This window comes from Sarcophilus harrisii, chromosome 2 (assembly GCF_902635505.1).
Source record: "Sarcophilus harrisii chromosome 2, mSarHar1.11, whole genome shotgun sequence".
Classification (NCBI taxonomy): domain Eukaryota; kingdom Metazoa; phylum Chordata; class Mammalia; order Dasyuromorphia; family Dasyuridae; genus Sarcophilus; species Sarcophilus harrisii.
This window is the reverse complement of record NC_045427.1, coordinates 595,033,729-595,047,561: the sequence shown is the minus strand read 5'-3', so window position 1 is coordinate 595,047,561 and position 13,833 is coordinate 595,033,729. Positions and strand designations below refer to the sequence as shown.

Genomic DNA, 13,833 nt, shown 5'->3' with positions numbered 1-13,833 from the left:
AAGGAATAAAGCAAACCTACAAAATATTATTTTATACAATAATACATGATAAATGCACCAAGAAACTACATATTTTTCAAAGTTATGTGAGGTCTGAAGGCCAAAAACTCATAGGTTGACAGATTTAGAATGAGAAGAAATTTTAAAGATTATTTAATACAACTCTTCCCTTGACAGTTGAGAAAATGGAGGTTCAAGATAGGTAAATAATTTGCCCAGGTTCATACAAGCTTAAAGTAGAAAAGTTGGGATTTGAACCCACAGTCCCATTACCCTAATTTGAACATTCTTTTCATTGCACCATGTAGTCTCTCAAAGGTTGTGAGATTGTCCAGGGAAAATCAAGGAAGACTTCTTAGAAGTGGTAGGGGTTGAGTTTTACATCCAAACAGGGATTAATAACCCTTTTTTGTGTCAGTAGGGTAAAGCCAATGGATTCCTCTGAATAATGCAGCTATTATTATGTTAACTATTAATGTTTTAAGATGGATATAATAAAATGCACAAGTTTATAAAGAAATGGAAATATATTGAAATACAATTATCAAAAAAGACTTTTTAAAATTTATGGACTCTGGTGTTCTTCTTCTTTTATATAATATATGATGGTCCTCTGTGGGAGCAGGTTTCTCCGGGAGGTTTTCTGGAGGCAGCCTTAGTTCCGGTTCAGAGTAATGATCACTCCAAATGCAGCCAGCTGATAAAATCCAAACGTTTATTTTCTCCTTCCTAAAGCCTGGGTAACTTTAATAGAGACCTATCTCTCTGCTTGGTTCCAAGAGCTCTTGAAGCTTGTCTTTTGCCTCTGCTTTCTTCAGCCTCCAGCCAGCACAAAGGTGGAAGATGGAATGAATCTGACTTCGCCTCCAAGAGTGGGCTTGTGGGCTTCTGTATCTCCCAGAGTGCTCCTTGGCCCTGAGAGCTTCTTGTTTATATGCTGTTCACTGAGTACACACCAATCATTATATCACTGGGAAACCATTATTTGTTGTAGGATTAAATCAATGCTAAACTAGATTTAACCACTGTCTCCTCAATTTCACTTAGTACCTTGTTTCAAGTTCTGGCCCATAACATCTCCTCGTATGATCAGATCAATCATACTGAACCATGCTAAATTAGATAATTATTGTCTCTAATCAACTCTAATGAGTTAACACTTTATAAGGATTCCAACAGGACTCCAGGTTAAAAAGCCCTGAATTAAAGAATTTAACCACTGAAGAGGGGAAGGAAAGACCTTCCTTTCTTCCAATCTCCAGAAGAGATTGGAATCAAAAGAGTCAGGAGATACAGAATATTCATTGTTGACTGGTGTGAAGAAGGAATATAAGATCAAGATGGAGAGTCTAGACGGGACTAGATTTTGGAAAGCCTTGAATGTCAGGATAAGTAGTTTGAATTTTAAGACACTAAACACTTTTAAGCAAAGGAATAATCTGACCAAATTTAAGAATAAAGGAGATTATTTTTGCCACTGTACAAAGGATAGAGAGAGAAGAAAGATGGAACAAATTGGTAGGAGGATCTCACAGTAATCAAGGCAGACAAGGGTTAAAAATATAAACTAAAAATCTGAGTCTGTGGATTCTGGTTGTTGAATAACATTGCAGCTGTGTGTGTAGAGAGCAGCAGGTCAGTAAGATGACTCTGCTATTTGTTAACATAAATCCCAAGCTGTGTTGCTATAGGGAAGACAGCCCTAACTTGCTAGTCAAGAGATGGTGAATTCAAATCCCACTTGTGATACTATGTAAGTGACCTTCAGAAAAACATTTGATATCCTTACACTTTCATATCTATGATCCATATTTACAGGACCCATAGAAAGCCAATGAGAAGTGCTCACAGATTATCTGATCTCTTACATTTTCATTAGGATCATTTATACTTTGAAAATCAAGCAAATGGTTGATTTATTGTTCTACTGGATGTCAAGACTTAAGTGACTAGAAAAATATTTAGTAAAATATATTAAAGTTCAAAGTGCTTTGTGCATACACTCCCCCCTTAGAAAGCTTATTGTTAAACATTTACTAGCACCTACATGGACTAATTCCCTTGTGGGAGACAGCGTCTTACTCACATATAGACAGACAGATACAGAAACAGAGAAACTGAAAAAAAAGACAGATCTCCCCTCAAATCTCTGCCTCTTGACAGGTGTACTTGAAACCTCTTACTCTTTATTTTTAGTGCCTTTATTGCTAGGATCTGATTCCTGAAAAGGACCTTTATTTCTGCTTTTCTCTTTTTCTCTCCAATCTTGTTATCAACTGTAACAGAGAAAGAAACTCCTTTCATTTTTGCACAGCCACCTGGCTGATGCTCAGTTGCTCCCGAGAAGGGTTTGACTCCCCTTAGAGTCATATTCCTGGCATCGTGTCAGCCTTGAAAGAGCTTTTAAAAAGAGCAGCTTCTCAAGGCCGAGTCCACCACAAAACCTTCCACAAAGGAAGGCAGAGGAAGGAGGTTGGCTTAGAATTGGAAGCAAGGGAGCTGAATTCCCTTTGTTTCTGCCCCTTCTTCCTCCAGACCCCTTGTGGTTAGAAGCAAATATTTTTGAGCATTCCCACCATCACTCCTACAAATAAGTGGCATTTACATATACTTTAGGTTTGCAAAGTGATTTCCACAGGAAAGTTGTCCACAGGAAAGCATTAGCAGTTTGAAATAGCACTAAGTCTTTGGGAATACTCTCCATTATCCCATTTCACATTCATAGCAACCCTGCTAAGTAAGTGTTATTATTATCCCCACTTTTACAGACAAGGAAATTAAGGCTGAGGGAAAGTAAGAGTTTTTCCCAAAATCACACAGCTATTAAGTGTCTGAAGCAGAATTTGAACTCCAGGATTTCACCCACTGAGCACTTAATTGTCTCTATTGTATGCAACATCCTGTGGTAGATCTAAAATGGTTTAAGAGATGATCCTTGATATGATAATATATTTAGAAACACAAGATATGGATTCTAGGCCTCCTTGTGATTGTGACCTTGTTAGTGTTGCAGCCCGTTAATGTTTGTCCACCCTGTTTGATCCTCTCATAATTCAGTCAGTCAGTCCATAAGCATTTTTAGGCACCTGCTATGTGTCAGGCACACAGAGGGTCTGACCAGTGTACTAAAGGCTTTCCTCACTTTTCCTACATATCTTAAAAACAACAATAGCACATAGGGGTTATCCATCAATTATCTGTCAATTTCATATGTCTATTGATCCATTTATTATCTAATTCAATTGGTCTTTCTTTATCTAACACTATCCCTATATATTTATCTATCTCTCTATCTTTCCCTATATCTATGTATCTCTCCTATCTATTCATTTATCTATCATCTAACTCAGTCTCTCCTTATCTAACCCTATCTATCCCTATATATTTTCCATCTATTTATTTTTCTCTATCTCTTTATCTTTCCCTATATCTATGTATCTCTTCCTATTTATTCCTCTATTTGTCTCTCCCATCTATTTTTCCATTTATCTCTTTGTCTGTCTATGTGTCTGTTTATCGATAGATTGTCAATATGGGATAGTAGATAGCCTGTCTTGAAATCAAGAAAACCTGGTTCTACTTCTAACACATACTCTATATATAACCCTAAGCAAATCCCTAACTTCCTAGTACTCTAGACAACATTCTGACTGTAAATTGCAAAGCAAGTGCAGACCTGCTTAGTAGCAAGTGTTTCATACCACACCAGTGGAATAATCACCGATCTCATTCCTATACCTACATAGAGCCCTTAGAGAGACACCTCAAGTGGACAACGAGTTGGGTTCAGAATTGAGGAGAGTGGGTTACATTACAGAAATTGCCAAGTTCTTTTTAATAATCTCAAACTCTTCAAAGAAACAAAGGTCCATGTTTTAATATGACTTTTCATCTGGTATTGTATGGCTGGAAGACATGGAATATTTCAGTCTCAGAAGTGATGGACACATGAGGAAAATGAACAATTTAAGAGTTCAGAGAAGGGATTATCTGAGAAGACTTCTAGGAAGTAGTTACTGTGTTTAGATGAAGGGCAGTGGACAGTTCCATGAAAAGGGAACTGTGTGAGCTCAAAAAAAAAAGAAGTAGCATATTCAAGGAGCTGGACAGAGCAGTTTGGCTAGAGGGTGTGTAGAAGAGTAGTAGTTTTGTGTACTGGGAAATTAGATAGGAAAGTATGGGTCAGATCAAGGACTGTTTTGAATAATAAACCAAGCAGTTTGGACTTTATCCTGTGGCTGGACTTTATCCACAGCCAAAAGAACATGGAGGTGAAGCAGAAAAGTAATGAGCCACTCTATTTACTAACAAGTGAGAAATGGAACATATTCTCTCTTTCCCTCCTCCCTTCCCTTCACCCCACTAGGGAAGCTAATAAACTTTGCATTTTCATAATATTTTGTCTTACATAAAATAAAATATGTTTTCCTGAATTAATTCAACTTTCCTTCTTTCCCTAACACCTGTTTGAATTCAGCTACTTTAGAGTATGAGGTTATTGGAATGCTGCTGTAAATTACATTCCATTAAATATGGTAAGGGCCAACTCTCCAGCTGCCTCTCCACAAATCTCACGCTGTCCCCTCTCCCTCTCCAGATTCAAAATCTCTCTCGGTTTCCATTTGTAACCAAATATGTTATCACCCAGTGTGCTTTTACCCAAAGTAATGAATTCCTTCAAGTATTTCAGTCTATATCTCCTCTCCTCAAGCTGTGTTCTAGTTGGCTCTTTACCTAAACCCCAGAGGTAGCTACATTTCAGCAGTGACATCCATGCCAGAGTCTTTTGGAACAAAGTGATATTGCTGATGGAAAACCAGGCAATACTAAGCCTGCTACCTTTCAGAATTTCATAACCAAAATAAAAGTCATTGTATAAAGAAAAGTTATCATATTTATTCAGGATTATTTTCACTTTAAAAATAAGCACTTTTGCTCACATCAAAAAATAGGACAAACAAACGATTCAATATACCTAGAGATCTCAAAGCACTAAAGAATAAGTCTAAATTCATATCAAATACGTCCAAATATTCATACTTGCTGACATTAGCTACTGATTTCTAATTTTTCCAACCAAACCTCATGGTCCCATCACCTACTATCCGCCAGGCACAGGATACCCCTTGCCAATTAGTTACTGATCCCTAGGCTTCTAATTCTGTTTGAGATGTCCCAGAATCCCAACCTGTTCTAAACCTTGGACCCATTGTCTATCTACCCCGTCATTACTCCCCAACATCTCTGGTGCCTTGCCATCTGCCCTTCTATTTTTCCTGCCCCAGTATAACCTGGCCTTCCCATCTCCCATTAATTGAATAAAAATATGAATTCCCCCTTTTATGTGCTTCCTCCTGATAATAGAATAGAAGTTCCTTGAAAATAGGGACTATCTCCATTTTCTATTTGTACATCCAGTGCTTAAAACAATGCTTGTCATATTGTGCTTAAATAATGCTTTTCCTTTGTGTTCCATCCCCAAACTAAAAAGGTTATCTTGGTTACAGGTTCCTGAGATACCTCTCCACAGGGGACAGCTGATCAGTATTCAGCTAAGAAGATCAATCTTCAAAACTTGGAGTTTTTAAATAGTTTCAATACTTTCAGTTGTTACATCTTTCTCCCCTCTCCTTCTATTTCTCCTTTTCCTCCTTTCCTCTCTTTCTCCCAGTCTCCTTTACTGGCTTCACAATTATATTCACTTCACATAACCAATTTATTCACAAGTTTTGCCATTTCTACCTTCACAACATCTCTTGAAGGTGTCCCCTTTTCTTCAAGGGCCATCTCCAGACATCCTAATAGCTTGTCACTGGACTCAGATGACCCCAGAGGAAAGTATAAAGTTGGTGTCTTTGCAAAGTCCTTCCTCACTTAAATCTAATTCACTTACAAGTCATGGTATCACCTTCCTAATGTTGTGGTACTCTTCAAGAAATAAGGACAAACACCAATCTGTAAGTAGTAATAGTTGTCCCACTAGTTCCAATTGAGCAACATTTTTCTTTCCTCCCTCACTCCCTTCCTTCCTCCCTCTTTCCCCTCCTTCCTTCCTTCCCTTCTTCCTTGCTTCCTTCCTTCCCCGCTTCCCTCCTTCCTTCCTCCCTTCCCTCCCTCTCTCCTTCCCTTCCTTTTTTCCTCCTTTTCTTCCTTCCTTCCTTCCTTCCTTCCTTCCTTCCTTCCTTCCTTCCTTCCTTCCTTCCTTCCTTCCTTCCTTCCTTCCTTCTTTCCTCCCTCCCTCCGTCCCTCCTTTCTTTCCTTCCTTTCTTTTTTTTTTTGATTTTTTTTGATCACTGAATTTGATCACACAAATTTTGGTCACTGAAACCTCACAAGAAATCTTGGGAGTTAAAGGCTAGATTTCTTTCTTAAGGATCATGTCTTTAACCCAAATCACTCTGGCTTACATTGGCCAATAATACCCCAAGAGTCATTTGATTATTGTTTGGGTTCTGATGGCTCAGAGTGAGTGTAAATAGCAACTATCTATTTTGTCCAGAAACCCTGAGGATCTTCCCCACCTAGACTGATTTTTTTTTGACTAGGTAAAATAAATCATTTTTGTCTTATTTCTTACCTAATCTTAATCACTGAATGAACATTGCTTCAGTCAAACCGAGACCTGGGAAAGACCTTAACTTAAAAGGGCCAAGGTCTACCACTATACTCAGGGCCATTTTGAGTCATCCTGGCCTATTTCTGACCACTGGACTCAGAGAGCTCTGGAAGGGAAAGAGGCTGGATGACTCCCTCACTTAAATCCAATTTCCCTGCAAGTCCCGGTCTCACCTTCCTCTTCAAGAATGAAGGACAAACAATAACAAAAACAGTCCCTTCTCTCTGCCACCACCTGGTACAGATTATCACCACTTTCTATGTGGACTATTTCAATAAACTGACAGTAGGTCTCCTTGCCTCAAGTCTCTCCCCATTCCAGTTCATCTTCTACTCAGCCAAAAAAGTACAGCTATGGACATGTCACAACTCTACACAATAATCTCCCATATCTCCCTATTACCTCTAAGATTTACTACATAATCCTGTTCTTGGCTCCCAAAGTTCTTCATAAACCGGCCCCTTCCTACCTTTCCAGTTTTTCTCATCTCTACACCCTCAAAGATCTAATAACACGGCACCTTCTTCCAGTTCCGTAAATAGGACACTTCATCTCCTAATTCCATCTATTTTCACAAGCTGTCCCCTAGTCCTGGAATACCCCATCCCCTCATCTCCACCTCCTTACTCCAATTTCCTTCTACACTTGGTTCAAATTCTACCTTTCTGCAGGAAGCCTTTCCTGCCCCTTCCCAGATACTTTCTTTTCTTTGAAATTATCATCTAGCTAATATGCTATGATAATCATAGCATATCATAAGACATCAGTAGGGGAGGGAAAGTAATCTCATATATTACATATATATCATACTTACTATATATCACAAGTAATATATAAGATAATCTCAGAAATTTTGCATTTAATCCCTGAAATAATAGGGAACTATTGGAGATCATTGTGGTTTGAGAATTAGAACTGTGCTTTAGGAAGCACAATGCTCTTTCTCCACTATTGCTTTTGCTCTGAGATCATTAAATATGGGTTTTATCATTGTATATTATATCATATCAGAGAAAATGCATTTATTTGTGTATGCATGTTATATACACATATGCACATATTCACCTACATAAGCATGTGCATGTATATGGATGAGTGTGTTGTATGTGTGTGCATACAAATATCATATATGTACATGTATATATGAGTGTGTACATAATGTATGCCTACAAATGTCATGCATGTATTTGAGTGTATGTATGCACACCAATATCATGTATGTGCATGTATATGTGAATGTGTATATAATGTGCACCTGCAAATGCCATTTATATGTATGTGTGTGAGTATGTGTGTACATATGCATGCAAATATCATGTATGTGCATGTGTATGTGAGTGTGTATATAATATATGCCCACAAATGCCATGCATGTACATGCATATATGAGTGCAGGTGCATACAAAATCATGTGTGTGCATGTATAAACGAGTGTGTATAATATATATGCCTAAAATGTCATGTGTGTGCATAGAAATATCATGTGTGTACAAAGGGCATTTCCTGTTGTCTTCTTCCTTAGACTATGAGCTCCTTTGAGAGCCGGGACCCTGTTTTTGCTTTTCTTTTTCTCCAGTATTTAGCAGAGTGCCTGACATAGAAAAGATTTAATAAATTTGTTGACTATTTCTCTCTTCTTCCCCTCTTTCCTTCTCTCCCTTTCCTTTTCTCTTTTCCCCTCTTTTTCTCCTCTTTTCCTCTCCCCTCCCTTCTATATTGCAAACCAAAACAGAGATCTGGAGAATAGGAAAGGCAATAAATATAAGGACACATTAACAAACCAAAGCAAAATACCACCTTCTTTATCCATCCAAAGGGCAGAGTGCCAAGTAAAGGAGCACACAGTTCCAGAGGAAGAGAGTGACAGACAAGAGAAAAGATACACGAGGATATTACAATATCTGGCCCAAACCCACTTGCAGTGTATTCCCCTCTGGCGTCTAAGTGTGGTGTACGACTGAACCAGATTTTCCTCTGGGTCTGCAGAAAGTTGCAAAATAATCTTTCATAAGAAATCCTCTCTAGAGCCTGAGAATGTTTGCGGCTGACTCTTCTGTGTGTGTCCCTTTTAAACAGTCACCAGACTCTCTCACTCTCTTGTCTTAAATGCCTCCAATAAACAAACTTTTCCTTTCTGTTGTTTGACCAGGAGAGCCAGCCAGCTTGGAAGCCAGCTTCATGACAGCTTCTCCAAATAGAAAGTGCACTCACTCAGAGCCGCCTCAAAACAAAAAGGGGATGAGGCAGCCAGGGGAGCCAAGGGAAAGAAAAAAGGGAAAGAAAAAATTTAATAGTCAAAAGCTCGGATTACAAGAGGCTCCAGGGCCAAGACATGGGTCTGGGTTTGGGGCATCAAAGGGAAAGGACTGAGAAAACATCACATGGGGAGCCCGGGTAGGCGCCCTGGGCCCACTTGGGGGGTGGGGGGGTGCAGAGCTCTCCAACCGGGCAGGCGCCTGCCCTCCTCGGCTGGTGGGTTTGGGAACTCAGCAGAAGGCTTCCTAGGGCTGCTCTCGTAAGTCTAGAACTCGCGGGGGAGTGGTCCGCTACCCTGCTTATCCTGGAACCGGGAAAAGAGCGGCCAACCTGCCTTACGATTGGGGGAGACCGAGGGAAAGTTGGGCATCACCTTTTCCTCCAGCTCAGCTCCCTGCTGGACTGGGGGAGAGGGAAGGCTTCTCTCTGTCCAGAGTCAGGGAATGGAAGGGGGAGGACTGAAGGGGGGAGGGGTGGGCGTCTGTTTCCCCTCCCTTCCCAGGGTCATCTTGGAAAGCAAAGGAGCGGAGCAAAGAAATGAAATACAGAGCGACTCCTGGCAACACAACTTCCCACCAGCCCCGGGACAAAGTCCTCAACTGGCAGGGGCGCCCTCCAGTCCTCCGACAGGGAAAAAAGAGCCCCCAAATGCAATCCCGCCCCATCAACTCCAAGCCTTTGAGCTCCCGGCAAAGAGGCGCCCACGAGCCGCTCCGGGCAGAGTCCAGAGCCCCCGCTGCCAAAGTTACTCTATCAAGTTGCGCCGGCGCTGGGCCGGCTGCTCCGCCGCCACCGCGCCGCCCCCACTCCACTGCCCCTGTCCCTGCCCCGCTTACCCGGGACCGGAGCCCGAGCCGCCAGGAACGCCAGGGCCAAGGCCAGGAGCCGCATCTCCCCATCCACTGCCCGGCGGGACTGGAGGAGAAGCGCCGCAGCTTCCTCCCTCCCTCGGATGGACCGACGGAGGGACGCGAACCCTCCTCCCGCCGCCGCCTCTGGCCTCCCTCCCCACCCCCTTTCCCCCCACGCACGCCTCCTCTCCCTTCTCTCTCCCCAGCCTCCCTTTCCCCTCCTCCTTTTCTTTCCCTTCTCCGTCCCCGGCCTCCCTTTCTCCTCCTCCTTTTCCTTCCCTTCCTTTCCCTACCTTTCTCCCCTCCTCCTATTTTCTCCCCTCCTTTTCTCGTCCCCACTCTCCTCCTCCTTCCCCTGCCCTAGCGAGTCCGCTGTACAATTTCCTGCACTCCCAGCAATTTGGAAAGTTTCCTTTCCCCTCCCCACCACCCAACCATTTGCTATTGAAAGAGGGGAAGTGGGGGTTGCAGCGCCTAGAACTTTTGTGGGAGGTGAGACGGGTTAGCGCATTTAAACCTCAGCCGCAGCGGCTGCGTCGGGCTGAAGGAGGGAGATCCGCACGGATGATCTGCCCGTCCCCCAGAGTCTGCAGTCTCTGGGTACAAAAGCTCTTTTGTGATGGTCAAGGAACAAATGGGAGGAAGAGAAGGAGGAGGATCTTCTATCACCCATCCTCATTCCCCCTTTCAGATATGGGTGAAGTTAAGATAGGCTCTAGAATAGACCTTAAAGTCTGGGAACTGGGGGTTATATTAGCAGGTTCTTTCCGGGCCCAGGTGCTTGTGGGATTAGGGAGACGTGACCGCATCTCTGCCTGGGAGAAACTCAGCTTTTCTTCTTGGTGTAGTGTGAGAGCTGGTGTGAAGGGCTGCCGGGATACACCGAGAGGTTTGTGGGACACTCAAGAACTGTTCATTTTCACTAGTATTTCCTCCTAACTTCAAACCAAGTCTTTGGTCTGGGATCATAAAAACACAAAGGAGGGTGTGTGTGTGTGTGTGTGTGTGTGTGTGTGTGTGTGTGTGTGTAGGCGAGTGAGATGGAACTGATAAGAGTATAAATTCTCTCTTTATTATCTCTTTGGACATTGAAAGCTTACTGCTAGAACTAGAGATCATTACTGATCACAAAATAGAAAATTTCGATTATACCAAACTGAAAAGTTTTTGTACAAACAAAACTAATGCAGACAAGATTAGAAGGGAAGCAATAAATTGGGAAAATATTTTTACAGTCAAAGGTTCTGATAAAGGCCTCATTTCCAAAATATATAATTAACTCTAATTTATAAAAAATCAAGCCATTCTCCAATTGAAAAATGGTCAAAGGATATGAACAGACAATTCTCAGATGAAGAAATTGAAACTATTTCTAGTCATATGAAAAGATGCTCCAAGTCATTATTAATCAGAGAAATGCAAATTAAGACAACTCTAAGATACCACTACACACCTGTCAGATTGGCTAAGATGACAGGAAAAAATAATGATGATTGTTGGAGGGGATGCGGGAAAACTGGGACATTGATGCATTGTTGGTGGAGTTGTGAACGAATCCAACCATTTTGGAGAGTAGTTTGGAACTATGCTCAAAAAGTTATCAAACTGTGCATACCCTTTGATCCAGCAGTGTTACTACTGGGCTTATATCCCAAAGAGATTATAAAGAAGGGAAAGGGACCTGTATGTGCACGAATGTTTGTGGCAGCCCTTTTTGTAGTGGCTAAAAACTGGAAACTGAATGGATGTCCATCAGTTGGAGAATGGCTGAATAAATTGTGGTATATGAATATTATGGAATATTATTGTTCTGTAAGAAATGAACAACAGAATGATTTCAGAAAGGCTTGGAGAGACTTACACGAACTGATGCTGAGTGAAATGAGCAGGACCAGGAGATCATTATATACTTCAACAACAATACTAGATGATGACCAGTTCTGATGGACCAGGCCATCCTCAGCAACGAGATCAACCAAATCATTTCTAATGGAGCAGTAATGAACTGAACCAGCTATGCCCAGAAAAAGAACTCTGGGAGATGACTAAAAACCATTACATTGAATTCCCAATCCCTATATTTTTGCTCACCTGCATTTTTGATTTCCTTCACAAGCTAATTGTACAATATTTCAGAGTCTGATTCTTTTTGTACAGCAAAATAACGTTTTGGTCATGTATACTTATTGTGTATCTAATTTATATTTTAATATATTTAACATCTACTGGTCATCCTGCCATCTAGGGGAGGGGGGGGGGGGGTAAGAGGTGAAAAATTGGAACAAGAGGTTTGGCAATTGTTAATGCTGTAAAAGTTACCCATGCATATATCCTGTAAATAAAAGGCTATTAAAAAAAAAAAAAAAAGCTTACTGCTACCCCCAAAAGTGCAGCAGAGGACTGAGCTCGGCCTTAGCCCAAAACTTCTGCATCAGGAGCCAAAAAGATGAGTACGCTAAAGAAAACCGTGTAATAAAGATTTACTATAGATCAAAAGGGGCAACTACATGGTGCAGTGGGTAGCTCTCCTACAGGGCCTAAAATCAGGGATTCCTGGATTCAAATACAGGCTCAGATACTAGTTGTATGACTCTGGACAAGTCACCTAACCCTGTTTGCCTCAGTTTCCTAATCTGTCAAGTGAGTTGAAGAAGGAAATGGCAAACCCCTCCAGTATCTCTGCCAATTGGGTTGTGAAGAGTCTGAGATAACCTAACAACAAAACAGTGTATAGAGGGAGCAAAACAAGATTCAAATCTTGTCCCTGGCCAAATACTCTGACCTCAGGCAAGTCATTTAATTTCAGTATCTCCAGTTCACAGTTTGCTATAATTATGGCCAATTGTATTGATAATCTGCATAACAGATGGCAACTGTGGAGGCTTCTCAAATTGATAGATCCAACTCAGCAAAACAAAACAAAATAAAATGAAAACTGTTGGCCATATGAGATAGCTTTGTAGTATTGTCTAAATTTTGTATTTGTATTTGTAATTACCTACCACGGTGCATAGAGGAACATCGTACATTTACCAGCTATGTGACTTCGGTCTATTCACTTACTTCTCAGGGCCTCAATATCCTCATTTACAAAACGAGGATAATAGCATCCAATAGGGCTGTTGTTAGGATCAAATATGATATATTTAAGTGCTTTAAAAACCTCGAAGTGCTGTGTAAATGTTATTACAGTATTACTGAATGAATGTTTACAAAGCTACATTCTAACATGTGCCCTATAAGCCTTTTTGTTGTTGTTATGTTGCTACCCTGATGGGATATAAGGTCCCCCAGGACAGAAACTGTCCCTTTTAAGCTTGTTTTCCCAGTGGCTGACACAAACATAGCACATTGTAGTTGCTTAATAAATGCTTGTACATTGGAAAGAGCCTAAATAACAGGCCTCTTACAGAATAACCCACGAACAATTATGGGTAATAAATTCCCTTTTCTATTAACTCCAAGTTTGGATCCTGGATTCAATAACTGGGAAGGAGAGTGTGACCTAGTGGAAGAGAGAACTGACCCTGAAGCCAAACAGGCCTTAATTGAAGTCCTACTTTGATCATTATTACCTGTAACTATAAGCTAGAGATAAGTTGCTACATACCAATTCATATTGGAGGAAAGTAAATAATGAGGAATCGCTTGGATCTTCTTCAAAAAAGAAGGTGAACTCAGTGTCAGGGTATTGGGATCTTGTCTTGGATCTAATATTATCTTGGAAAAGCCACTTTATCTATCTAGTCTGCAGGTTCTTTGAGAAAAAAATCAAGTCAAGGAAATGATCTAGGCCCTAAAATACTCCTTTTCTACGGTTACAAAGGCTTAGTGTATAGAGTGCTGGACCTAAAGTCAGGAAAACTTGAAATCAAATCTCAAATATTTACCAGCTATGCAGTCCTATAATCTCTGTCTGCCTCAGGTTTGTGCTCTGCAAAATGGGGATAATAATAGCACACTTTCTCCCTCAGTGGTTATTAGGATAAAAATGAAATATTCATAAAAACACTTTGAAGACCTTAAAGCATTACAAACATGTGAGTTATTGCTATTATTATTCTCATTACCATTATTATTTTTTCTTCCTCTATCAATTCAGATCAGCAC

General features: G+C 40.9%; 1 protein-coding gene across 1 annotated transcript in view; it reads right to left on the bottom strand.

Annotated features, from left to right (window-relative positions):
• The window catches only part of VSTM4 (V-set and transmembrane domain containing 4), a 133,927-nt gene extending 124,053 nt beyond the window's left edge, over window positions 1-9,874 (bottom strand). The window contains exon 1 of the mRNA XM_031956281.1: window positions 9,709-9,874. Within this exon, the coding sequence (XP_031812141.1) occupies window positions 9,709-9,763 (55 nt within the window). The 5' untranslated portion in view covers window positions 9,764-9,874. The remainder of the gene's footprint in view (window positions 1-9,708) is intronic.
• Window positions 9,875-13,833: the final 3,959 nt, after the last annotated feature.